The following is a 27,634-nucleotide window of genomic DNA, read 5'->3' on the forward strand; positions in this document are numbered from 1 at the left end:
ATTTACATTTGGCAGGAAGTGACAAGAGAAAACATCTTTCCAACTGCCCTAGAACATCACACTGAACAAGATGTCCAGGAAGGTGGTGTGTGTGGTGGTGTCTGTCTTTAGGTAAACTTACAACTTTACCAGAGGCAAAATTTAACTCCAAGCTTTGCATACCACTGACATCTCTTCCTCTACCTATGCATGACCTATGGTTTCCCAAAGTGCCCAGCACCACTCCTTCAGCCTAAATAGCTTCTTGCTTTGACTTCCTGTCTAATAATCTGTGTATCCCTATGGCATATAAATCAAATTCTAATCAATAGCCACAGTTTTAATCCAGCTATATGTTTAGAGGTGCAGTTCTGGAAATTAGTGTCTCTTCCTATAACACAGAGGTCTCACTGGTATTGCAAACCCACATGATACACAACAGCCCGTGCTATGCTAAAAATGAAGCCACATTTTCTGTTCCAACAGAGGTCCTCTTCTACTTTTGCACCTCTCCCTTGCTGATTTTTTTCAATGTCACTTAAATAAAAAAAATGTTACTGCCTCCTTTTCCTTTTACCATATCAATCACAGTAATCTTGTTCAGTATGCACAATTCAACATCACTTTCAGCATGAGCATGTCATGTTAGTTTGCAAAACTTATTGATGCTTATACCCCATTTCCCCCCTTCTTCTCTGTAATATCACTTATTTCCAACACTTTATTTACAGCTGGCCCAAAAGCACTTCTCTTATGCCTGTGGAACAGTCAGCTTGTCCTTCATCAGCTTCTCCACTAAGAATTGCCCCTCTGTACCAAAGCAGAAATTTCAGAGGTGCAATCTGGGTTCAGAAAAGGAAGAGGCACTAGAGATCACATTGCAAACATATGATGGATAATGGAGTTCACCTGGGAATTCCAGAATAAAATCAGTATTTGATTTATAGACTACAGCAAAGCCTTTGACTACATAGATCACAAAAAACTATGTATTGTTCTTAAAGAAATGGGTGTACCATTATGTTTGACTGTCCTAATGCATAACCTGTACTCAGGACAGGAGGCTACAGTTAGGACAAAATAAAAAAAAGAACAGCTCCGAACCAGAAGGAGAGTCAAACAAAACTGCATTCTATGACCCTATTTGTTCAGTTTATATGCAGAAAACATCATCAGAGCAGATTTAGGCTTGGAGGAAGGATGACTAAAGATCAGTGAGAGGAATATCAACAGTCTAAAATAGGCAAATGACAACATACTACAGCAATGACTTGAAACAATTACTGAAGAAAGTCAAAGAGGAAAGTGTTAGAGCAAACTTAATGCTGAACATTAAGAAAACAAAAATAATGACCATGGAGGGTTTAAATAAATTCAAGCTAGATGATGAGGAAATTGAAATAGTTAAAGATTTCCCGTATCTTGGATCAAAATAGGGATTGCAGTCAAAAAAGCAGAAGAAGACTAGGACAGGGAAGGGCAGCTATGAAAGAATTAAACAAGATCTTCAAATGCACTGATATAAAACTGACACTAAAGTTAGGATTGTCCAAGCCATCATACTGAATGTCAGAGTTGGACAGTAAGGAAAGGAGAAAGAAAATAAACTCATTTGAGATGTGGTGCTGGATAAGAGAATTAAGGGCCTGTACAGACAGGCCAAAATAAAGCTGCTTCGAGTCACTTTGGAGGGATGCTGTTTAAATGACACATGCATCTTAAGAGGCCAGAAGCTGCACCAAAGCTGCTCTCCAGTTCTAAGACTGGAGTGTTGCTTTGTCATGACTTCCGGACTCTTAGGATGCATGCAGCATTTAAACAGTGACCCAAAGCACCTTTATTTTGGCCTGTCTATATGGGGCCTAAGATTACCATAGATGGCCCAAAAGACAAAGATATGAATCCCAGATCAGTCCTGAACTGTCACTGGAAAGTAAGATGACTAAACTGAGGCTGCCATATTTGGCCACATCATGAGAAGGCACTCACGAGAAAAAATAATAATACTAGGAAAGGTGAAGGGCAGTATAAAGAGGAAACTGCATATCAAAATTGATAGACTCAATCAAGGAGACCATGGCCCTGAGCCTTCAGGACCTGAGATGTTGAGGACATGAGTCAAAGTTGTCTTGAAGGCAGTTAACAACAAACCAAAATAGACAATTCTGAGTTTATAGTCACATATCATATTTTCACAAATTGACTATCACATGGTTTCATAACATTTCTGGGGGGTCAACCCAGGTGAAAAATAAAGCCATCAGATTCCACGCTAAGAGATTTATTTGAAATTCTGTAGCAGACCCCCCCCCCCCCGGCTCTCTGACATTCCAACCTAGGACCATGTAGATAACCTACACTTTTTGATATATTGCCCAGAAGGATGTAGATAATCTTCTCCTCCATCTTTACTCATATGCTTTCTGGTGGAGAAATGATAAAAGAGATCTGATCTTCAAAATTTGCTCTCAGTTGTTTTTTTTACTTTTACATTGGCCTAAGAAATAATCTGGATGTGTATTAAGACTTCTTAAATAATAAAAATTTAGGAAGACTTCTCTGCCAGTTTATAGAATTCCCTAAACTACCCATCCATCCCCATCCTGCCACTGGATATAAAATACTTTTTCACTCTGGTACACTTTTGACAACTGACTGGGAGAGGAAAGGTCTTTTAACAGGTGGGCCCTGTACTTTATTGATGCGTTTTTAAATTAGTTTTTATGGGTTTTTTTCAGGCTCTGTGGCCATGTTCTAGCAGAGTTTCTTCCTGACGTTTCGCCAGCATCTCTGGCTGGCATCTTCAAAGACCTCTGAAGATGCCAGCCACAGATGCTGGCGAAACGTCAGGAAGAAACTCTGCTAGAACATGGCCACAGAGCCCGAAAACCCCACAAAAAACTATGGATGCTGGCCAGGAAAGCCTTCCACTTCACATTGCTTTTAAATTTTGTTAATCAACAGCCTTTTAATGTAACTTACTTATTTGTCTTTTAATTTTATCTTTGTGCTTTTATCCCCATATGTTTCTAGTCTTGTAAACCACTTTAAGCACCAGTTTTGGGAGAAGAGGTTGGAAACAAAATAAAAGAAAGAAAATAGCTTCCTTAGAAGCCGTTTCTTTAAACATATGAAGCATATACTTTCACTTAAATTTGCAAGCAGACCCATTTTGATTCTTAGTACCTAGTTTCTACCAAGACATTCATTGTGAAATATATTTTTATCCATATATTTGTTCCCTATGGACATTCCATGGGAATGTGTATGTGGCCTAAAGACCATTCGACTGTGAGACACACATCACTGGAATAAAATCAGCAGGATATGGAACAATTGCACTGAAATGTTTCAGTTGGCTTGCCATTTAAACACAGAAGTGAAGATGCAGGAAAGAATTAACAAACGTAGGAGAAAAATGACCTCCCCTCCCACAAAGGGAGATTATGTGTGAGAAATGCCAGGTGGAAAAAATGGGAGACATTATGCTTGTGGTTTCCCCCCCCCCTTTTTTTTTTTTTTTTAAAGCTCAGCTGTGCATTGTTCAAGTTCAAAGTACTGACACCACATGTTATGAGATCCATACTTTATGGTCTCCAGAGTCTGGTATGAATTATTCATTGCATTCAGGTGGCGGGGGAGGAAAGGATCGACACAACCTTCTTCACTGTGGCAGCATCCCTATAAATTAAGAAATGAGCAAGGCAAACTGCTCATTAGCAGCTTGATCCTTTGCTGAGTTAAGAATAGGATTAATGAGTTTAGACACACCCCAAACTGGATTAATGGGCTGTTTTGCACTTCCATGCTCCTTCCCCTTCCCCCAATCATGGCAGGTTCAGTTCAATGAAAATAAAGCTTCTAAAGTAAGTAGAACAACAAAACACAGGAGACTATCAAACAAAAGCAGCAAGATCATAATCTCAGAAAAAATTGGCAAGTTTTTGGAAACCAGTCCCCCTTTGCTTTTGCCAGCTAACTGGGAGGGAGTGAAGGCTCCAGGTTCACCTTTATGTTCCATCAGCTGGAAGGAAGCCTGTCTAACCCACAGCTTTTCTGAAACAGAATAACATGACTTGTGTAGCATTCTGCAGGCCTTCATTGCCAAAGTAGATTACTTCTAATTGGTTTTTTAATAAAAGAAGAACGCCATGCATACATGCCCATCTTTATATATAACACACACATTAATTCCTCTGGCACATAATAGTAAGGATGTACATTAATAGTCCCCACAGAGGACCTAGGACCCCCAGAGTCTACCCGGTGTGGCCCTCAGGAGAGATGCCCAAGGGAAGCATGCTGCCCAGGCAAATCTGGTAAGTCAAGACAACCTGCGCCCTCCCCTCTTCCCTCTTCATGTTGCATCCATGCTTCCAAGACTCCCACAGAGTGCCTCTTTCAATGTGCGATGGCCAGGACCATGCTTTTCCACCAGGACACTCCCCAACTCTTCATCAACCATCTCCCCCCTTTCCTTCCCTCCCCCGCCTGCCCCCTGCTCCGGGGCAGAAGGATGGAAGGCAGGGCAGGTCCTGGGAAAGGAGGGCGCCTGGCCCCTGCCCAACGCGGGCGTCCCTACCCCAGGCCCAGCAGCCCCAGGGACAGCCTGCTCCCCAGCCCTGATCCCAGCCCCACAGGCCTCTGCCCCTCCAGCTCCATCCCATGCAAGCCTCCAAGCAGCCAGGGAGAGCAAGGAAGGACCCAGCCAGGCATCGCTGCCTCCCAGCCCAGGGCCTCCTCAGGGGAGCAGATCCCACCCAGGACCCCCATCCTTCCTAGCAGACACCCCCCTCCCTCCCTCCCTCCCTCCCTCCCTCCCTCCCTCCCGGGGGAAGACGGAGAGAGGGCCCTCACCCTGCGCCCCCCAAGAGGGCAGCTCCGCACACCCAGGACACTGACACCGCCTCCTCCTCCTCCTCCTCCTGGATCCTCCTTGCAGCCCAAGAGAGGAGGATCTGCGGGAAGGAGGCGCGGCCAGCCCTGGACACACCGCCTCCCTCCCCCCCCTCCTCCTCTTTCCCGGATCCGAGGGCGAGAGCCAGGGGGCAGGGAGGCAGCCCCACTCCCCACGCCTCCTCCTCCAGCTCAGGGCTGGGGATGCCTTCCTGGGCCCTGCTTCTGCAGCACAGCAAGGGCTGGGGAGGGCTATGAAAGAATTGGGAAAGGGCTTAAAATGCAAAGATGTGTACATCTGAGCCCTCAAGTGAGCAGCACCTCTCCCCGATGTATGGATGCGAGAGCTGGACAGTCCAGAAAGTGGACAGGAAGAAAACCCATTCATGTGAGATGAGGTGCTGGAGAAGAGGGATGAGGATCCCATGGACAGCAGCCAAAAGGACTGACAGAAGATGGGTCCTAGAGCAGATCAAGCCGGAAACCTCTCTGGAAGCCAAGATGACCCAACCTAAGACTGTTGTACTTGGGACACAGCATGAGAAGATGGGGGGGGGGGGGAGATAATGCTAAGAAAGGTGGAGGAAAATAGAGAGGAAGGCCACATGACTGATGGATGGACTCTGCTAAGGAGGTCATGGGTAACACTTTGCAGGACCTAAGCAGAACAGGGGAGGACAAGGAGATGTCTCATCCACAGGGTTGCCATGGGTCAAGATCAACTGGAGGGCAGTTAAAAGCAAAGCACCACAGCAATGTGACCTGGTGGTCAGACCATGATTCTGGAGAGCAGGGTTCAGATCCTGATTCAGCCATAGAAATCCACTCACCCTCTCAGTCTCGGGGAAAGGCAAGGGCAAATCTCCACTGAACAAATCTTGCCAGGAAAACCCCAGGTCTCCAAAGGTTTGAAATGACTTGAAGGCACACAGCAACAAACCATAAAACACACACGTGCACACACACAGCCTCCTGAACCTACACTAGAAAAGCAGACCACCAGAGATCAGTGCACTCAGGTGACAAAACTGCAACCCCAAAGTGGAACCTCTCCTTCTTCCTCTGCCTCAACCTCAGTTTATAGCTTAAATCAGTGGACTGCAGCAAGGTCTGAAAAGACATGAGGTAAAGAAAAATGTTCCCGTGTGTGTGTGTGTTGTGTGCCTTCAAGTCTTTTCTGACTTATGGCAACCTTATGAGAACCTATCATGGGCAAATGGCTTGCTGCAGCACGGCTATGCAGCAAAGAGAGACAGCTCCTGGCCGCCTCTTGCTGGCTCTCTGTGCCACGCCCAAGCCACTGTATTCCACATAACAATGTATAGATGTGAAAGCTGGACAATGAGAAAGGTGATGGAAGGCCAAGAAGATAAACAAATGGGTCCTACAACAGATCAAGCCTGAATATCCCCAGAAGCCAAGATGATTAAATTGAGGCTGTCGTAATCTGGCCACATCTTGAGAAGGCATGAATCATTAGAGGACAGGGGATCTTGGAGATGTCTCATCCACAAGGTCAGCATGAGTCAAAGTCAACTTGAGGGCAGCTAACAACAACAAACAAAATGAGATGCAAGACTGCAACAACAATGCAATCAGAAGGATTATAGGACATGGACAAAGTATTATACAGTTGGCCTTTCATATCCACGGATTGAGTCATCCATGGCTTGAAAATATTTTAAAAGATATATCAATTCAAAAAAAAAAAAACCTTTGATTTTGCTAGTTTATATAAGGGGCATCATTTCACTGTATATAATGGGACTTGAGCATCCACTGATTTTGGTATCCATGGTGGGTGAGGTGCCCTGATGGAACCAAACCCCAGCAGATCCCAAAGGCCCAATGTATTTCTTACATATCCAGTTATACTGTAGTTGAGATACATGTTATCAGATTCCACACTAATTTACAAACAGTTTAATTATTTCTAACATTAAAGCTTTCATGAATCTAATCCAGTTCAAATAAATATGCCTGCTTTGTTTTGGTATTTATTTTCCTCACTTGCTCACAGAAGTAATTTCAAGGGGAAAATGATTTTATTCAGTAATTTGTTGTAGCAAACAGCTTCAGTAAAGAACACAGAACTGCACACATCTCTCTGAATTAAACTGTGACTGGATTAACCAGAAATGATGGGTGATTTGAATGTCAAGCCTAGGTAATTCCATTTCTGTTCCGGATTATATGTATCACCAGACTTGTACTGTATTTCTGTTTCAAATGAGTCTGTCCTCATATTTCCACTGACCTGTTTCAAAGTTGTTCCAAAATAGTATTCTGTCTAGAGATATTAGGCTGGAATCCTACACACACTTAACTGGTAAAAATACTAAACTCAGCAGGATATACTTCAGTGTGTGTGTGTGTGTGTGTGTGTGTATGTATATATACACACACACACACACATATACATACACATACAGCATTGTTCTCTACATTTATGTAGCTATATAGATCTCTGTGTAAAGTATTCACACCTGAAAAGGAAAAATCATGCAGAAATTTGAGTGGTACAGTAACAGAGTTCATTTTATTTATTTCTTTGTGTAAGCATTAGAAATGTCCAGTGATGAAATGCAATGCTATGTGTCACACCAGACCAGAGGGATCAGATATAACTAAATGGAGGAACTGACAAATGATTTCCAGAACATACTGTTCTGATGCATCAGATACCCCATGAAAATTTCAGCATGTATTATATCCAACTTGTATTCTTATTGTGATTATTACAAACTATCTCTCCAAAGTCAGGAATAGCTTGCAAATTATTTGATATAGCTGCATTTATGCCTCCCAAAAACTAAGCATTAGAAAGCAACTGAAATTCTGTTACTAGGCACTTTCAAAATAACGCATAAACCATGAAGTGTTGGATTCCATAAAACATGAGCCATTAAAAGTCTGACTGTTCTGCAACAGAGAACACAAAACAGAGGTATTCAAATAAGTAATGTTTTTAGGTTTTGCTATAATCTTGCTCTGACATTAGTCTTCTCGAAGCAAACTTTGAACCATATACATGTCTAACTATCGAAACACTGAGTTGAAAGCAAACATTGTGTTTTAAAAGCACACATTGTGTTTTAATAAAAACAGCTCCTCATATTAGTCTGGTCTACCTCCTATTAATAGGTTATTAACATCTAAATTAACATGTCTCTTCAATAAACAGTGTTTTAAAGCAGCATGTGGGTTCAGGTATCAGTAAAGTAATTACAGTAAGAGTACTCTGTAGTTAAAGCTGCACCTCAGCAGATGTAAGAAAGCAGTATTTGGCAAAAGGACCATTTTGGCCATGGATGTCTGTTCTGCATCCTCCATTATGTAAACCTAAATTACTTTATTCAAGTTGACTGAGAAACAGTAACTGTCTCTATTTTTTGAATGCAGGTATTTCTGTCCTTGTTGATCTTGTCAGCTCAGCTGCAGCAAGTGAGCCTGGTAAAGTGTTGCTGGTTAGCTGCCAAAGAGAGATTTAGAACTAATGTAAAGACAGAGTGAAAAGGCACTTTAGCCCTCCAGGGTTTTGGGGGGAAGCTTTGCAGGTATTTCAATTCTTTCAATATTTCAATTCTTGTTGATCTTGTCACCTCAATGGCTGCAAGTGAGCCTGGTAAAACATTGCTGGTTAACTGTCAAGCCCACCAAACGGAGATTCAGAATTAAGGTAATGGCAGAGTGAAAAGCCGCTTTAGCACCCCAGAGATTTTGGGGGGAAGCTTCACACACATTGTTAAATGCAGTTAATTCAGTCCTTCCTGATCTTGTGAGCTCAACTGAAGCAAATGAGCCAGGTAAAGTGTTGCTGGTCAGCTCTCAAGTCCACCAGAGATATATTAAGTATTAATTTAACAGCAAGGTAAATAGGTACTTTAGCAGTCCAGGGTTTGTATGTATTTTCAAATGCAGGTCTTTCTGTCCCTCCAGATTACTGCACTACACTCTTATCGTGCTGCTATTCCACTTCTACTGCTCTGGCTGCCTTCTGTTGCATTCTGGGGTTTGTATTTCAGTGAGGCCTTAGGGTTCTCTGCCTCAGAATTCTAACCCCCCTCCTTAAACTCCAAATCCCAGGATGCAACAGGAGGCAGCCATGGCAGTTAAAGTGGCAGAGCAGCACTGTAAGGGTGCGGTGTGGGAATCTAGCCCGTTGCAGGTCTTTGTGTCCTTGTTGTTGTCAGTTAACAATCCAACGCAGCAAGAGGAAAAAGGAGTTCCACATGCTTTTTTAAAGGCTGGTATTTATGTCCTATGCGCTTGTTAGTTGGTTCTCAAAGTCCATCAAAAGGGAGATGCAGAAGTCATTTGATTTGGAGGAAAGCTTTGCACACCTTTGTAGAGGCAGGTCTGTGTGTGCTGGGTGTCGTTGTCGTCAGTCCACAGCCAGGTCCAGCCAGAGGGAGACTGAGTGGCAGGCTGAAAAGGCACTTCAGCCCTCCAGTCTTTGGGGGGTGTATTTTAAAGGCAGGCCTTTGTGTCCTTGTTGTGGTTGTTGTCAGTCCCAACGAGGCCCAGCCGGAGGGAGCCTGGGGGCCGGCGCAAAGGGCAGAGCGAGGAGGCGCCGGTGTCCCTCAGAAGCAGAGGTTCCTGTGGAGGTCCTCCACCTCCATCTCCCACATGCTCTGGTTCCAGGGGTTCCCGGAGAGGTCGGTGACCTTCAGGGCGCGGAGGGTGGGCTCGGGGCCGACGTCCTGCACCAGGCCCAGCACCATCACGTACTTGCCGGGGCAGAGGCAGGGCCGCCCCTGGGGCACCGCCCGGGCGCCCTCGGCCACGAAGGCCCCGCCGCTCCCGTCGCGCAGCCGCAGCCGCCCCCCGCCCTCCTCCTCCGCCACCGCCTCCACCGTCCCCTGCATCCACACCAGCGGCACCGCCAGCGGGGGCAGGCCGCGCTCCTCCCGCCCCAGCAGCCACGCTCCGCCCGGGCAGCGGCGGCGGCGGCAGCCACGCAGCTGGGACGCCAGCAGTTTCACCGGCGGCGCCTGCCAAGGAGGGCGGCCCTCCCCCGGCTTCACCATCGCAGCAGCGCCGCCGCCGCCGCCACTATTCGACCGGCGCTAAGGAGCACGGGAGCCAGAGGCCCTGGTGGCCAATCGCGGGAGAGCGTGGCCTCCGCAGTCGCGCGAGACTGGCCTCCCTGACCATAGAGGGCCAGGCGAGGGAGCCTAGAGCGGACTGGCTCATGTGGAAACTACGGATATGCTGGACAGAGCGGTGGTCCCCAAACTGGGCTCCAGCTCCCAGAATCCCAGGCTATTGGCCAACATGGCTGAGGCTTCTGGGAGCTGAAGTCCAAAATTATTAAAGGGACAGTTTGGAAAATCATAAATAGAGAGTATAGAATAAATAAATATAATGTATTTGTATCCTGCCTCTCTCTCAGACAAGGCATCTGACTAACGTCTCCAATAGTTTCCCCCCTCTTGTTTGGTTTGCAACATCTTTTGCTTGATGAAGAAGAAGCCAGTGGCGCTTTGAAAGCTTGCAACAAGTATAATATTGTGCATTTCGGTTGGCCAATAAAGGTATCGGTGATGGGTTTTTGTTTGCATATAGAGTATAGAATCATAGAGTTGGAAGATACCCCAAGGGCCATCCAGTCCAACCCCATTTTGCCATGCATGAATTCACAATCAAAGCATCCCCAACAGATGACCATCCAGCCTCTCTTTAAAAACCTCCAAAGAAAGAGACTCCACCACCCTCCGAGGGAGTGTGCTCCACATTAAATAGCTCTTTCTGTCAGGATGTTCTTCCTAATGTTGAGGCAGAATCTCATGCCTGGGTTGGCCATGTGTAGCAAAGTACAGTAACACCCAAAATCCACCAAAGTGCAAAATGCATGAAATACATGTTGCAAGCATTCAAAGCTCCGCTGGCAAGAAGAAGGGGAAGAAGCAGGCCCAGCATCGCATCTAGGCCCAGAAGCAGATGCAGGGCCTTCCTTCCATCTTAACTTTCACCACGTTGGGCTTAGCGAGAAGAACTGGCAGTATCTGCTGGGCTTCATCCTCTTTCCCACTGCCATTCCCTTCACCTTTTCTGTCATTATGAGGAGAGATCTTATCATATGGCACCTTTGAGATTAACTGAAAGAAAGAATATGCATCTAAGGAAGTGCACTGAAGTCTAGGAAAGCTCATGCTGCCAATTTATTTCTGTCATAGTGGTAGAATTCAAAGATATCATTATGCAGAGAGATCTTGTAGCACCTTTGAGACTCACCGAAGGAAAGAAATTGGCAGCAGAAGCTTTCCTAGACTTAAGTCTCCTTCCTCAGATGCATATTCTTTCTTTCAGTTAGTCTCAAAGGTGCTACAAGATCCCTCTACATACTGATTCCACAGACTAACACAGCTATGTCTTTGAACACTACCTTTTCTATCATGTCTTTTTTAGATTGTAAGCCTGGGAACTGTCCAGTTAGCAATAACTGAGAAGATTTCTGAAGAGTGGGGTATAAATACAATACATAAATAAATATAAATAGGTGTTTCTGCTGTATTATTTTTAAAAACACCTTTGCCTGATGAAGAAGTCAGAGGAGCTTCGAAAGGTTGCATCATGTATTTTTGTGCATTTGGGTTGGTCGAATAAAGGTATCTCTTCCTTGTAGATTTTTGATGTTATCGTACTCTGGTTCATATTGTGTGTCGTGTGCCTTCAAGTCATTTATTCAGGAGGCCCTGAGTAAACCTATCATAGGGTTTTCTTAGCAAGATAACTGAATTGACTTTAAATGATTTTCCCCTTGAGTGCTCAGTGTTTTATTAATGTCGGGCCCTAGACATGCCGACAGGCCGACAGGTAAAACCACTTCATGCGGTACATCTATACTGTAGAAATAAAGCAGTTTGACACCACTTTAGCTGCCATGGCTCCATCCGGTTGGAGGAGATCCAGGACATTACCACCTTTGACAGCTTTAAAAGGGCTGTCAAGACGGATCTCTTTCCCTGAATAGCCCACCCGGTCTCCCGTGGACACAGACCATCACAGAGAACACCCAAATTGCCCGTCCCCTTGTTTTTAACTGGCTTGATTATCAACTATTCTAATTCTTTTAATTCTTAATTTTTAATTGTTTTAATTGTTTAATATAGTATGGACTTAATGGGATGTATTTTAACTGTCTGTTGTATTTTATACTGTGTTTTACTCGATAATAATTAATAATAATTTAATAATAATTTGTTTTATTTATATACCGCTATTCCAAAGATCATAGCGGTGAATATCAAGTAAGCTAATTAGCAAGTAAGCTAATTTGCCCCCAACAGCTTACAGTCGATGCTGTAAGCCGCCTCAATCCTGAGGGAGAGGCGTCATATAAATAAAATGTATTATTATTATTATTGTTATTATTATCCTACAGAACCCTGGAACTAGTAGTTTTCTGAGGAAACAGCACTCTTTCTTTGGCACAGGAGGCTGAAGGCCTTGTAAAACTACAAATCCCAGGATTCCATAGGGTGCCCCTACAGCCCTTAAAGTGGTGTCAAGCTGCATTATTTCTACAGTGTAGCTGCCCCCTTGGACTACAGAGAATATGACTGCTTACGTTTCTGTCATCCTCGTTTTCGTGTCACTCTACATTTTTCCTCTCTCTATGGTTTCGCCAGCCTAGTACAGTATATACCTTTTCCTGGGAAAGTATGGCCTGCCGCCCGTGCTTATCCTCTGAGTCCCCCTATTCAAAAAGATGGTTTGGACCACATTTTAACCCCCCTCCTCTTCCTCCTCCGTTGGTATCTTCCCAGCAGAGGCAGGGCGGGGCAAGAATGTTGACAGTGTCGCCTAGCAACAGAGGAGAGGATGGAGCCCAGCAGCAGAGAGTGAGTGGCCTGGCACCAGTTTAAGGCACTGGGACCAGTTTCAGGCACTAGGACCAGCTTCAGGAACTGGGACCAGTTTCAGGCACTGGGACTAGTTTAAGGCACTGGGACCAGTTTCAGGGCCTTGGACTAGTTTAAGGTACTGGGACCAGTTTAAGGCACTGGGACCAGTTTCAGGGACTGCAACCAGTTTAAGGCACTGGGACCAGTTTCAGGGACTGCGACCAGTTTAAGGCACTGGGACCAGTTTCAGGGACTGCGACCAGTTTAAGGCACTGGGACCACTTTCAGGCACTGAGACCAGTTTCAGGGACTTCAACCAGTTTAAGGTACTGGGCCCAATCTAAGGCACTGGGATGAGTTTCAGGAACTGGGACCAGTTTCAGGCACTAGGACCAGCTTCAGGAACTGGGACCAGTTTCAGGGCCTTGGACTAGTTTAAGGTACTGGGACCAGTTTAAGGCACTGGGACCAGTTTAAGGGACTGCGACCAGTTTAAGGCACTGTCTGGGACCACGTTCAGACACTGAGAGCAGTTTCAGGGCCTTGGACCAGTTTAAGATACTGGGCCCAATCTAAGGCACTGGGATGAGTTTCAGGAACTGGGACCAGTTTCAGGCACTAGGACCAGCTTCAGGAACTGGGACCAGTTTCAGGCACTGGGACTAGTTTAAGGCACTGGGACCAGTTTAAGGCACTGGGACCAATGTGAGGCACTGGGATTACACTCAGGAGGGAGGACCTCTTCAATCGGGGAAGGTTTTCTTCCAAAATGCTTCTCCAATGCAAGGAAAGAATATAGGCTGCATCTACACGGCAGAAATAATCCAGTTTCAGACCACTTTAACTGCCCTGGCTCAGTGCTATGGAATCCTGGGATTTATAGTTTGTTGTGGCACCAGGGCTCTCTCTCTGGCAGAGAAGGCTAAATATCTCACAGAACTATAGTTCCCAAAATTCCCTAGTATTGAGCAAGGGCAGTTAAAGCGGTCTCAAACTGGATTATTTCTGCAGTGTGGACACAGCCGGACTTACAGCACATCCCATTTCTTGAAGAAGCGTAGGTTTAAAAAAATAAAAATAAAGGAAATTTTGTAAGTCGTGGTTGTGGATGGGAGTATGGAATATGCAACCCAGAAGAAAGCATGGCAGCATTGCTTCATTGCTTTACTTTAAGCAGCATTTTAAAAATGCAGGACTCTTCAGATTTGTTGTTCTGTGCCTTCAAACCATCATGGAGCTTTCTGAGGCTGAGAGAGTATGACTTGCCCAAGGTCACCCAGTGGGCTTGCATAGCCAAGCAGGGATTCGAACCCAAGTCCACAGAGTCGTAGCCCAGCACTCAAACCAATATGCTGGGCTGGCTCGTTCTTCAAAATAGATTGCTGTAAAAGTAGCCTTTTTGTCCATGGGAAGCTTGGAAAGAGAAGGAATAAATGGACATCTGTGTTAATTCTGTTGTTGGAGGGGGAAAAACTAAGTCCTGTAAAAGAGAGCCCTTGAAATCTTGTTGCATGCCTTCAAGTTGTTTCCAACTTATGGTGAACCTAAGGCAAACCTATCATGGGGATTTCTTGGCAAATTTGGCTACAATGTCGTTTGATAATCTCATGCGAAATAACGTGAAATCCCATGGATGACCCTGGATTGACATTCCTTTAACCTTCCAATTTTCCCCATGTGAAAAAGTCCTTAGAGGGAGTCAAAGGCTTTCATGGCCGGCATCCATAGTTTTTTGTGGGTTTTTCAGGCCATGTGGCCATATTCTAGAAGAATTTATTCCTGACGTTTCGCCAGCATCTGTGGCTCTTCCAGGTCAGCATTCTCTGAAGATGCCAGCCACAGATGCTTTTCACTTTCCTTCGAAATCCTGTCTGTTCAAGCCCTACATCCCATTTGGACTACTGTAATGGGCTCTACATGGGGTGCTTCTGAAGAGTTTTTGGAAACTTCAGCTGGTCCAAAGAGCTGCAGCCAGTCTGTTAACTGGCGCAGGTTATAGAGATCACACAACGCCCCTGTTAAAACAGCTCCATTGGCTGCCTGTCTGTTTCTGGGCACAATTCAAAGTGCTGGTTATGACCTATAAAGCCCTATATGGCTCAGGTCCATGATATTTGGCAGACCATATCTCCATGCATGAGCTGGCCTTCTCTCAGTCCCACCACCATCACAAGCATGGTTGGTGGTGACATGAAAGAAGGCCTTCTTGGTGGCTGCCCCTAGACTCTGGAACTCCCTTCCCAGAGAGATCAGAATGACTCCCTCCTTGTTGGTCTTCTGCTGGCAGGTAAAAACCTTCTTGTGCAGGCAGGGATTTTAAAACAATGTTTTTAAAGGATTAGGGTGTTGCATCATTTTAAGTGTTTTAAATTTTTAAATCTTTTTTATCTGTATTTTTATTATTTTAATAAATAATCGATTTTAAAATGCTAACAATTTAGTTATGTTTTAATGTATCACTTTTCTATGTTTTTAATTGTATTGTTTTTAAATGTTGTGAAGCCACTCTGAGTCCCAATTCTGGGAAAAGAGCAGGATACAAATATAATAATAATAATAATAATAATAATAATAATAATAATAATAATAATAATAATTTATGCAGTAATGTAATTCCATTTTAATCTTGGTTTATGCAGTAGTGTAATTCCATTATGCCTCTTTCTCCAGAACTACTAGCCTCTCAACCAGTTGTATTCTACATTTTTCTCCTTTTTCAAACCTCATGCAGTAGTCATCATTATAGTTTAATTGCATTATATTCTAGGCCTCCAACCCTACATTCTCCCTCTGACTTTGCACCTCTGGATTTGATGCCAGAATGCTTATCTTCTCTCACTGAATTCAGAGCACATGTATTATTTAAAACACGTTGGCAACTGTGCTTGTCTGCCTGCTGTCACACTGCAGCATACAATATCCATAACCAACATAAGCAGTAGTAAGGAATTTTAGGAATAGCAATCCAAAAACCTCTGGAGGTTTGCAGTTTTCCATTCCTAACATAGCTCTATTGTCAACTTGTAATTTTTTCTCATTAGCCAAGCCAAGCTTCATAGCAGTATATGAAAGTTATTATTAAAGACATTGTTAGATTTGTCATTCATACTTTGAGCATATCATAAGATGATCTGACCCATTAGAAAATATAATGCTTGGTAAATCTGATGGTAATAGGAAAAGAGGAAGAACATGTTACAGATGGACTGACTCACAAGGAAGCTACAGCCTGAATTTGCAGCCCCTGAGCAGGGCTGTTAATATCATGGTATGTAGGAGCTCTCTCATTATAGGGTTGCTATAAGTCTGATTTAATGGAATGTAACTTATGTAACAGCAAGCACTGTCATTGACATCACCTTTTATCTTTCAAGGGCTCTTAAGCTTTAGTGTAATTCTGTAATGCTGAAAACCACTTGGTTTTCCTAAAGAAAGTCTAATTTTATTGCTTTGTCTTGCAAAATGGGTTTGTCTTCCAAACTGATATTAATATGAAATCACACCTAAATCTAAATGTATCTTTGATGGTGTTAAAATGTTTTTTTTCCCCCTTTAATTCTTTAATTCTAAAATACAGTGAAGAACCAGACCATGGAGAGATTGCAGAAGATGAGAAGAAAGAGCTGCTTACAGAAGATGAAGGGGTAATATAAATGTGATGCTCTAGTGAATTAAAATCATATTGAAACTGAACCATAGAAGCTCTGAAGGTGCTGTCTCAAGCATCAGACATATTTATAGAGAGAAGAGAGAGCCAGTGGGGGATATTTTAATGTGTTATGTTGCAAATGTCAAAGTTGTGGCAGTTAAAGACTGTAAAGTACAAGTGGGCTTTAAGAAATTGGATTCTGCTTATTCTGTCTTCACTCAGAATGCTATTTTATTAGCTGTATATTATTTTTTCTTTTATATTACTGAATAAATTGAACAGCTGAAAGATACCAGTCCAAATCAAGGTGATGAAGTGGCCACAGCTCCACCTGCTGAGGTAAGTATGCATAATTCCTCATTTGGGAAATAATCCAGTAAATTTACAAATAATTGTCTTAATAGAAGAATAAGAAAACTGTGATGAAATAATTTGCTGACTGTGTAATTCGATATGCATTATTCTGATTCTGTTCTAGCACCATCAATATTTTTCTGTCTCGTTTGTTACTAATGCTGTATTGTTTTCCATTACATGTTTCATGTTTTCTCAGGGCACTTTGAGATGAAGTGTAGTGATACAAAATCTTTCCCTAAGGTCATTTTACAAGACAGTATAAAGCTATAAACTTGATTCTTAGCTCTTGTCAGACTTTCAATTCCTACATTATTACATTTAAGTGAAAATGAAAAAAATACAATTAACATTACGCATGTGGTTTAATTGTTAAAATTAATATTTGGCTAAGGTGGAACAAAATTCTCTGCTTCCAGCATGTTGGAAGGTGGACTATTTTAATATCACTCCTCAATGCTCAGCTTCTGATTTGTTCTGTTTATTGCAGCCAGAAGACAGTATTGCCAAGGAGGAGGATGCAGGAAATGCTCCCACAGAAGAAAGAGAAGGAAGTACTCCCATGGAAGCTAGAGAGGATGGGACAGGGCTTGTTCCATCAGCAGCCACAGAGGAAGAAGCAGCAGAAGCTCCTGCAGCACCCATGGAAGAAGAAGCAGTACTTCCTGCAGTGGCCATGGAAGAAGAAGCAGTTGCCCCTGCAGCACCCATGGAAGAAGCAGTTGCTCTTGCGGCACCCATGGAAGAAGAAGCAGTTGCTCCTGCAGCACCCATGGAAGAAGCAGTTGCTCCTGCAGCGCCCATGGAAGAAGCAGTTGCTCCTGCAGCACCTGTAGCAGAAGAAGCAGTTGCTCCTGCTGCGCCCATGGAAGAAGCAGTTGCTCCTGCAGCACCTGTAGCAGAAGAAGCAGTTGCTCCTGCTGCGCCCGTGGAGGAAGGGGCAGGGGTTGATCTTGTGACAGCCACAGAGGAAGGAGCAGCAATTGTTCCTGAAATGGCCTTGGAAGAAGGGGCAGGGGTTACTCCTGCAGCAGTCATGGAAGAAGTGACAGAAGTTGCTGCAGCAGCGGCCATGGAGGAAAGGGTAGCAGTTGCTCCTGCAGCTGCCATGGGGGAGAGATTACTGGGAAAGACAGTCAGCCTGCCAGGACGAGACATTTATGACTACAGAGGGTCCTCCTTTCAGCAGGTGAGTGACAATGAATGGGGTTCATGGGTGTGAATTCACAGACAGTTGGAATGTAATGCTTTAGTTCCAAGCTCCTCCTCATGGCTGCATCAGAGAAAGGAGGGAGGAATGGTGTGGAAAAGTGGACTCTTTTTAATTTAAATAAAAACAACAATAACAAAAAGATAAATATAAAAGTTAGGGGGGAAACATTCAAAAATATTATTTGATTTAAATAAATCACAAAAATAAACTGCACCACAATGGTACAGTATTTATTGATTGATTATGGCATTTATATCCGGTCTTTCTTCCAAAATGGGATTCAAGGCAGCTTTTTTACATACATACATATATACATACAAATCATCAAGTAGCAGGTAAGAGAAATGAACCTGATAACATTACATTATATTCTGTACAAATAGAGAAATGTCAGCACCCTGGATGTGTTTCTGTCTGGAAAGATCTTCATTAATTTCCTTAATAAATTAAAAAATAATAATTTGTTAATGAAAATTCATTAAGACCTTTCCAGAAGGAAACACATTCAGAGTGCTGATATTTCTCTATTTGCAGTTGAAAACAACACAACTGCAACAAATTGTTATAAAATCATAAAGCAGACTTTACATTTGTGTAACACATGTAATCAGATTAGTTGTTAGGGTAGAACCATATGAATATGAATGGGGACAGATCTATTTAGAACATACATTGAAGATACTGGTAAAGAGGTAAATAATCTTATATAGAATCCGCTCTACATGGCTTACTAAGAGATTAAGGGCCTGAGCAGACAGACCGAATAAAGCAGCTTCGGGCCATTTTGTAGTTGCGCTGTTTAAATGATGCACACACCCTAAGATGCTGGAAGCCTGACCAAAGCCATGCTGTGGTCCTAAGTCAGCTTCAGCATGGCTTCCAGCCTCTTAGGATGTGTGCGTCATTTAAACAGCACACCTCCAAAGTGGTCTGAAGCTGCTTTATTTGGCCTGCCTGTTTGTGCCCTAGACCTCCTCTGACACATAGTATCTTGATAGCAAAGTATATTCCAAAAGGAATTTAAATCTAAATGTAATGCCAAATGAGTGTATATATCATTTGCAATGGACATCTTTCCTTGTATATGTAAATGTGGCAATTGTCTACCGACAATAGGTAATCTTTGTTGTGGCTGCTAACAGTGAAGCACTAGATATGCATCCTCCAACAGATGGTCATATGTAATAATAATAATAATAATAATAATAATAATAATAATATAGTATATTTGTATTTTCTGCCTCTCCCTACGGATCGAGGCGGGCTTACAATTATAACAATAAAAATACATCTTATAAAATACAGCATAAAATCATGTCATCACATTAAAATCAGTATATCATCGTCTAGTCCATTTAACATTCTCTGAGTGGGATGTCCCTTTATGTTTATTTACAGAAGATCTGGGGGATAAGCCCGCCGGAAGAGATCCGTCTTAATCACTTTCCTAAAGGCTTCTAAGGTAGTGGTAAGTCGGATCTCTTCCAGTAGGCTATTTCACAGTTTAAGGGCCATGACAGTAAATGCTTTGTGGGAAGTTGATATCAACTTTACTAGTTATGAAAGCTACAAATGCAGTTGTGTCCTCTCTTCTAGGTTTAAAGAGCTATTGTTGCTTTATGGCTAAAAAGGAGGCCATATTTCTATAACAATTTGTTTTGTCCATCCTGTCCCTGTTTCTGTCTTCTAAATTTAAGGCAAGGAGGAAACAACAAATGCATGTTAGAACTATCTTAACACTATCTTGTTCCCGCTTTCCAACACTGATAAGTAAGGCCCCATACAAACAGGCCAAAATAAAGGTTCTTTGAGTCACCTTGGCGGTGTGCTGTTTCAATAATGCATGCGTCCTAAGAGTCCAGAAGCTGCGCCAAAGCCACGATCCAGTCCTTAGGACTGGATCGTGGCTTTGGCATGGCTTCTGTACTCTTAGGACGCATGCATAATTGAAATAGCACACCTCCAAAGTGACTCAAAGAACCTTTATTTTGGCCTGTCTGTATGGGGCCTAAGACACCGTGTATAGATGTTTTTGTGCTAATACCTGAATTCTCCAAACCAAAACAGGAGAAACTGAGCCCCATCCTTTAAAGGGGAGGGATATATACAGTATGAAAAATGGAAAATGTGTGGAATGAAGAGAATTAGTTGGTCATGAAACAAACTAGAAGGCAGGCAATCCTGAACAATCCTAAGTGGTGCCAAGGAACAAATATGAGATGTGAATATTGTTGAACCAACTGGAAACAGTGGCCACATGTGGAAGTGGAAAGTCATTTCTTTATCCACACTCTATAGAAAAGACAGGGAAGGGCATAGCGGCCGCTTCATAGAGGTTATAGAATCAAAGGAACTTGAAATCTTTAGAGGGTCAGTATTCTGTATAGAATGGAATGGGTACTACTATAATGTCCCCAAAATAGTTTAGTACTGTGGGCCTGTTATTGACTCTGTGGAAAAATGTTTAGGGTGATCGTGAAACAGATAAAGAAATTAGACAAGTATAGCAGCCAAAATATCTTAAAGTTCCTGTCTGATCATAGAATCATAGTGTTGAAAGAGATCACAAGGGCTATCCAGTCCAACCCCCCTGCCATGCAGGAATACACAATCAAAGAATTCCCTTGGAAGTTAATCAAGGCCAGACCTGGTTACTTGGTACTTGGATGGACCTGTAGACTGTATTTTAGAGGAGGAGAAAGGCAAACTACCTCTGAGTATTCCTTGCCTTAGAAAACCCTATGAAATTCATTGGGGTCATGATAAGTTGACAGGTGTCACATGCGCAGACGGGGGGGGGAGGGGAGAAAGTTGTGTACTAATGAGTAATTTAAATTACGCTCACACGGAATGAATAAATGAATCTTCATGTAATGCATGTCCTGCCCCCGGATCAGCCCGAGGGTGGCCCTTTTGACCTGTCTGTTTGTCAGCTTTTTTCAAAGAGGAAATATCTATAAAATGATGGAAAGGAAAGGAAATTGAAAGGGAAACTCAATAGGGATAAATGCCTCCAAAACACTTTGGAGGGGAGAGGTATTATTCAAATCACTATTATATAGACTTAACTAAAATGGGTAAGGAGAACAAAAAAGGAGCACAAACTTGCACAAAAGAAGTACAAGAATACAGCTATTTTGATGAGGACTGCAGTAGTTTAGCTTAGAAAAAAGTGGACTAGGAGGGGATAGAAATATATAATAGAAGTGTATGAAACTATTTGCAGCATGGAGAAAGTGTATAACAAAAGGCCTTTTATAGTTTTTTGTGGGTTTTTTGGGCTATGTGGCCATGTTTTAGAAGAGTTTATTCCTGACGTTTCACCAGTATCTGTGGCTGGCATCTTCTGAGAAAGCCTTCAACTTCACAAAAAGCCTTTACTCGTATAATATCAGTTCAAGTACTGAAGCTGAATAGTAGATGTTTATGGATGGATAAAAAGAAGCATTCTTCACAGAGCGCTTGTTTGCACAGGGTGTAGTGATGGCTTCCAATTTTTATGACTTTAAAAAGGGGATTAGAAAAAATCATGGAAAATAAAGCCATTAATGGCTACTGGTCATTGTATATGAACCCCAGTATTGAAGTTATGATGCCTCTTTATATCTGTTGCTAAGGCACATGGGTAGTGGATGTTATTGTGTTCATGGCCTGTTCTAGGCTCCCATTGTGAAAGTAGAATGCTGGACTAGAGAGGAGTTTGTTCTTCAGCATGCCTCTTACTAAGTTGAGCATTAGTAATGAGGTTCCAACCATTAGTGTGCAATCTTTGGAGCCAGAAGTATGTTTTTAAAGCTAATAACTCATAGGATTCCATCAAACAACTGTGCAGAACTGCTTCAAAGGGTGTCCACTCCAGTTATCGTCTATAAACTGCTTTCCCAAAAAGGCCCTTCCATCATATGGTGCAAAAACAAATTCAAGTAGAATTTTTAAAAAGCTTTTGGCAATGCTTTTCTGACAGCTACCATTATTTCAGGAACAGCTTTCTGAAATATTTGCAAACATTGACAACATACCTTCAGCACTGTACAGTGAGACACTGCTCTCTCCTGTATCTTCGGCAGCCAGCAGCTTGAGATCTGAAATTCCTGAACTGGAGGAGCAACATGTAGCATCAGGTATTGGCTGCTGTCTTATAGAAAATGACTCTTCTTGCCACTGATGCAGTTGATACTGAAAAATCTTTCATATAAACCCTATTTGATTTCAGTGTCAAGTCAATTCTTCTGTTTTCCACTATGATCTTCTGTCTCATTGTAATTATTTGAATATGTTTTGGGGTGTCCAAATAAACTGAATAATAAAAATAGGGATTAAAACAAGGATAGTTTTTACTAACAATATAATAGGTAGAGAAAAACAAAATAACAAGATATGTTCTGTAAAGGAGATTGGGCAATGAACATGATAACTTTCTTAACAGTACTCGTAAAGCACTTTTTAAGCCAGGCTGATCAAAGAAGATCACAAAGTTTCAAAAACAGCAATCAATGTGTAAGAAATACAATATAATCAAAACAAGAGCCAGTCTGGTGTAGTGTCTTGAGCGTAGGACTAGGATGCTAGGAGACAAAGATTCAGGTCTCCACTCAACCATGGAAACCCATGGGATAACCTTGGGCAAATCACACACTTCCAGCCTCAGAGGAAGACAATACGAAACTTCCTGTTGCCACCTCGCCACCCCATGATAGAGTTTGTCATGATCTATCTGAAGGCAGATAACAATAATCAAATTATGGTAACAGAACAGGAAGAGAACTAAAACCAAATAGAATAAAAATGGTGATGATGAAATACAGTGGGACCTTATATCCATGGGGGATTCATTCTGGATGCCCCTCCCCACAGATACCAAAATCCATGGGACCTCTCACTATCTCCAATGGTGGTGCATGCACACAACCATGCCACCATTAGGGACAGTCTCTGTTGTCCCCAGTGGTGGCACATGCACATGGCCGTGCCACTATTTAGGACAAGGGGGGTGTCCCTAATGGTGGTGCGGCCGCATGCAAGTCCCTTCATTAAAGACAACCAGAGGTTTGCCATTCATGGATGTTGAAATCCGCAGATGGCAAGTCTTAGGACAAGGAGGCCCCACTGTATAGGAAATTTTCTTCCCATCACGCAAAATCTATTTTTGTCTATAAAGTATATACTGTATTATTTTTTACCATGACTTTTACCAGACAGGCTTTGCCGAGGAGACAGACTAAAAGTGCCAAACAGCTGTTGGTTAGCAGCAGTAGTGTATGTGAAGAGGTGGCATAGGTGGAGGATCTCTCAGTGACAATGACAGTGGCACCATAGCTAGCACTTGTTTGTTAGCAGAAGGAGGCACAGTAAATGCCTTTTGAATGCATTTTACCATTAATGATGGAACTGGATTTAAGCTGAAATGACATTCAGTTGTAGACATGTTCAGAAATAAAGTCCAAAGCTGTACAACTTAAGTTATAGGAACATCATCATCATCATTATTATTATTATTATTATTATTATTATTATTATTATTATCATCATGGAATGTGAGAAACTATAGCTATATACAGTAGAAATGTAGCAAAAGCAGTTTAAAATTATAATGCAAAGTGTAACTGAATCATATCAATAAGACTATTAACGGCACTTTACAGACCGCCCGAAAAGGGCGGTCTCCTGCCGCCCTCATTTGTTGTATGAGGGAGCCGCAGCGGCCAAACCACACGGCTCCCTCACACAACAAAAAAAAGCTGCAAAATGCAGCTTCTTTTTCCGGCACCATTATGATGCCGCAAAGCGCCATTGGCGCACTTGCGGAGTCATAATGGTGCTGAGACGTGCGGACGCTGAGTGTCCGCTACATCAAAATGGCGGCGCCCATGTAGAATGGGCGCCGCCATTTTGTACATGCTTGGCACGTACTAGGGTTAGGGGCGTCCGGAAAGGACGCCCCTTCCTAACCCTAGTATGTGCCGAGCACGTACTTTTTGGCAGTGTGTAACCCGTCAATATAACCTTAATCCAAGTTTATGCTCCAACTACAGAGATCGAAGAAGTAGAAATTGAAAGATTCTGTGCTGGAGTCCATGAGGAAGTTGAATACGCACCAAAACAAGACTTCTTGTTAATCATGGATGCTTAGAATGCAAAAGCAAGAAACACGGCAGAATCAAATACTGTAGGAAACGTTTGCCTAGGATCAAGAAATGAAGCAGGAGGGCAACTGATTGAAGTTTAGGAGGCCAACAGTTTGTTTATCACAAAAACATCCTTCTAGCAACCAAAAAGGTGACTGTGTACATGGGCATCACCTGATAGCTAATGCAAAAATCAAATAGACTGTATAATGGGATGCAAAAGGTGAAGCTCCACTCTCTCTGCAAAAGCAAGACCAGGAGCAGAGTCTCACATAGACCTGCCAATATCAAATATCAGAGTAAAGCTAAAGAAGAATACTTAGCCGACTATTGCACCAAAATACCACCTGAAAAACATGCTCCTAGAATTTAAAGATGATGTAAAAATAGATTTATGCTATTTAGTTTAATTGACCAGGAGCCAGAGAAATTCTGGACTGAAGCTAGGGACCTTTTCAGGGAGGAATGCAAAAAGACACTATCTACAGTGGGCGGGAAAGGGAAGCCTCATTGAATGACAGATGAATCTGTGCAATTAAAGGCCATAATAAAAAAAAGAAAAAGATGGCATAGGATCAGAACCCAGAATGCAACTTGTGTGCAGGGACAAAGAGAACTACTATAATAATCTATGCAGAAAAATAGAAAATGACAACAAAAAAGGAAGAAAAAGAGACCTCTTTCACGAGTTCCAAGAAATCAAAGGAAAATTTAACTTAAAAGTGGGGATGCTATATGACAACAGGGGAAGGTATTGCATGACCAAGTGAAATAAAAAGCAGATGGAAACAATACACTGAATAACTTTATAAAAGAGATGAAATGATGACAGATTCATTCAAGGAAGAACCATTTTTAGATGAACCTACAATTTTAGAAAATGAAGTGGATGATGCAGTCAGAGCACTTGAAAGAAATAAATCACCAGGAATAGATGGCATACCAATAGAGCTGTTTCAGGCTACAGAGACAGGATCCACCCTAGTTCTAACTAAAATCTGACAAAAATTGTCAGCAAGTATGAAAAATAAAAGAATGGCCCACAAGAAAGGAGACACCAAGGATTGTATTAACTGCAGTACCATTGCATTAATCTCCCATACAAGCAAAGTGATGCTCAAAATTCTACAGCAAAGACCTTTACCATATATGAAGCAAGAAATGCCAAGTGCCCAAGCTGAGTTCAGGAAAGGAAAAGGTAATAGAGACAATATACTGCAAACACATGTTGCCTAGTGGGGTGCACGAAATAATTTCAGAAGAAAATCAACTTGTGCTTTATAGATTGTAGCAAAGCCTTTGGTTGTGTAGATCATAAAAAACGTTGGCTTGCTCTTAAAAAAATGGATGTACTGCAACATTTGTGTAACCTGAATTCAGGACAAGAGGCTACTGTTAGGACAGAATATGGAGAAACTGAATGGTTTGCAAGTGGTGAGGGAATCAGGCAAGCAAACATTTTAACATCCTACTTGTTCAACTTGTATGCTAAACATATTATACATAAAACAGGATTAGACTCAAATGAAGGAGGCCTGAAAATTGGAGGAGAAGGAACATCAACAATGTAAGATCTGCAGACGACACCATACTACTAGCAGAAAATAACAAATACTTGGAATTATTACTTGATGAAAGTCAAGGAAGAAAGTACAAGCTGGACTACAGCTGAACATTAAGAAAATAAAATCTGCAGTCAAGAGATCAGATAAACACTAGGACTTGAAAGAGCAGATATGAAGGAACTTGACAAGCTCCCAATGTGTCACAATATTTCAAATACTAAAGTTATGATTGTACATGCCATCATACAGTGGGACCTTGTTATCCGCTGGCATTTGGTTCCAGGATCCCCCATGGATAACAAAATCTGTGGATGCTCAAGTTCCATTAAATATAATGGCAGAGCAAAATGGTGTCCCTTATATAAAATGGAAAATCAAGGTTTGCTATTGGGAATTTATACTTTTAAAAAATATTTTCAACCCATGAATGCTTGAATCCAGGGATTAAAAAATCCATGGATAAGGAGGGTTGACTGTATTTCTAGTTACTATATATGGTTGTGAAAGCTGAAAGTAAAGAAAGATAGGAAGAAAATCAATTCATTTGAAATATGGTGAAGAGTTCTATGCAGTGGGGTCCCTCAGGTTGGTGTCACTTAATGGGAGCGAATTGCCTTATGCTTCCCTTCTACCTGGCTAGACTGCTGCAGACCCCTCCCTCAAGAGGTCTTTAGGGTCTGGTGTGGCTGCTGCTGTTCTGGATTCTGGAGGCAGCTCCTCCCAAAGGCCTTCAGGTAGACTTTATGGGCACCGCCCCCCCACAAAAGGCCTTCAGGGTCTGGCACGGCTGTTGCCATGCAGGACCCTGAAAGCAGCCACCCGCCCCAAAGCCTTCAGAATCTGGTGTGGCTGCAGCCACACTGGACCTGAAGGCAGCCTCCCCCACTTAGCAGCCACTACTACTGAGGAAGCGGCCTCCAGAGGGCCTGTTTAGGGTCCACTGCATTTGCTGGGCAAGTGAGAAAGCACTTTTTGTTGCTTGCCCGGTAGCCATGCCAATCTCTCCAGGTGTACTACCCCACCAGGTGACCCCCCCTCTGGTGGGGTGGTCATCCAATATGGTCCACACCCCTATTGACACCACTGGTTCTATGGATACTGTGGACTGCTAAAAAGACAAATAAATGGGTCCTGGAGCAAATCAAGCTTGAACTCTCCCTAGAATCCAAAATGACTAAACTGAAATTATTATACATTGGACCTATCATGAGAAGACATCAGTTACTAGAAAAGAAAATGATGCTTCGTAGGGTATAAGGCAGTATGAAAAGAGGAAGACAGACCCCTTGTTTGTAAGATGTGAGCAGGGAGGGGACTTGGGGGTCTCTCACTGCTTTCATGGCAGTTAACAGCAAACAAGGCTCAAGGTAAATGTGGTAAACATCAACTAAATACAAAAACAATTATAGAATACATTAATGTGTTCATATAAAACAAACCCAGCAGCTGAGTAAAATAAACCATAGCATCAATCACTGTTGTAATAAAATATAATGATCCACTAAGCTGTTCACACATAGTTAAAAATAATTTAAAACAAATGCAAATTCAAAATTCCTAGCAAAGGGGAGGGGAACTCTGCAAATGCTGCTCCTGCTACCTTCCTGGAGACTACAACAGCTCATCTTAAAACAGTGTTAAAGATGGAGCCTTCCCACTAGTCTAAATGGATTCAGAACATGCTTCTTCATCTTTCTTCCAAGTTTATCATAGGAAGGGCAGGGTATAGAAAACTAATAATAATAATAATAATAATAATAATTTTTATTTATAGACCGCTATTCCGCAATGATCATAGCGGTGTACTAACAGTTTTTCTTGAGACGGGAATGTGAATTAAGGCCATCCAATTCAAGGATGAAGAACATGTGACTCTCAAGATACTGCTGAACTACAGCTCCTGTCATTCCTTTACTACTGTCTATGGGGTGAAACAGATGGGCAGGAAGGAACAGCAAGAAATCGTTCCTAGCCCAATTGCCCCGGGGCCACGGTGAACACAT

At 42.5% G+C, this 27,634-nt stretch overlaps 3 protein-coding genes across 10 annotated transcripts in view; 1 reads left to right on the forward strand and 2 right to left on the reverse strand.

Annotated features, from left to right (window-relative positions):
- LOC149322303 (TBC1 domain family member 16-like) overlaps positions 1 to 4,911 on the reverse strand; it is a 75,607-nt gene extending 70,696 nt beyond the window's left edge. For all 5 annotated transcript variants that reach the window (XM_089539085.1, XM_089539104.1, XM_089539077.1 and 2 more), the window contains exon 1: positions 4,837 to 4,911. The gene's annotated coding sequence lies outside the window, so the exon portion shown is untranslated. The remainder of the gene's footprint in view (positions 1 to 4,836) is intronic.
- A 2,475-nt stretch (positions 4,912 to 7,386) lies between these two features.
- On the reverse strand, positions 7,387 to 9,931 carry RMI2 (RecQ mediated genome instability 2). Its single transcript, XM_089507978.1, has one exon. It carries the CDS (start codon positions 9,903 to 9,905, stop codon positions 9,459 to 9,461), a length of 447 nt encoding a protein of 148 aa, XP_089364104.1. The 5' UTR covers positions 9,906 to 9,931; the 3' UTR covers positions 7,387 to 9,458.
- Positions 9,932 to 12,663: 2,732 nt separating this feature from the next.
- Positions 12,664 to 27,634, forward strand: part of CCDC40 (coiled-coil domain 40 molecular ruler complex subunit) — a 40,750-nt gene continuing 25,779 nt past the window's right edge. For all 4 annotated transcript variants that reach the window (XR_016282382.1, XM_089539124.1, XM_089539146.1 and 1 more), the window contains exons 1-5: positions 12,664 to 12,722; positions 16,303 to 16,369; positions 16,657 to 16,713; positions 17,219 to 17,917; positions 21,921 to 22,062. Coding sequence is in view for 3 of the 4 variants with exons in the window: in XM_089539124.1 (XP_089395250.1) it covers positions 12,703 to 12,722; positions 16,303 to 16,369; positions 16,657 to 16,713; positions 17,219 to 17,917; positions 21,921 to 22,062 (985 nt within the window). In the remaining variant the exon portion in view is untranslated. The remainder of the gene's footprint in view (positions 12,723 to 16,302; positions 16,370 to 16,656; positions 16,714 to 17,218; positions 17,918 to 21,920; positions 22,063 to 27,634) is intronic.

This window comes from Sceloporus occidentalis, unplaced genomic scaffold (assembly GCF_023333645.1).
Source record: "Sceloporus occidentalis isolate IW3139 unplaced genomic scaffold, rSceOcc1.0.p SCAF_1, whole genome shotgun sequence".
Lineage (NCBI taxonomy): Eukaryota > Metazoa > Chordata > Lepidosauria > Squamata > Phrynosomatidae > Sceloporus > Sceloporus occidentalis.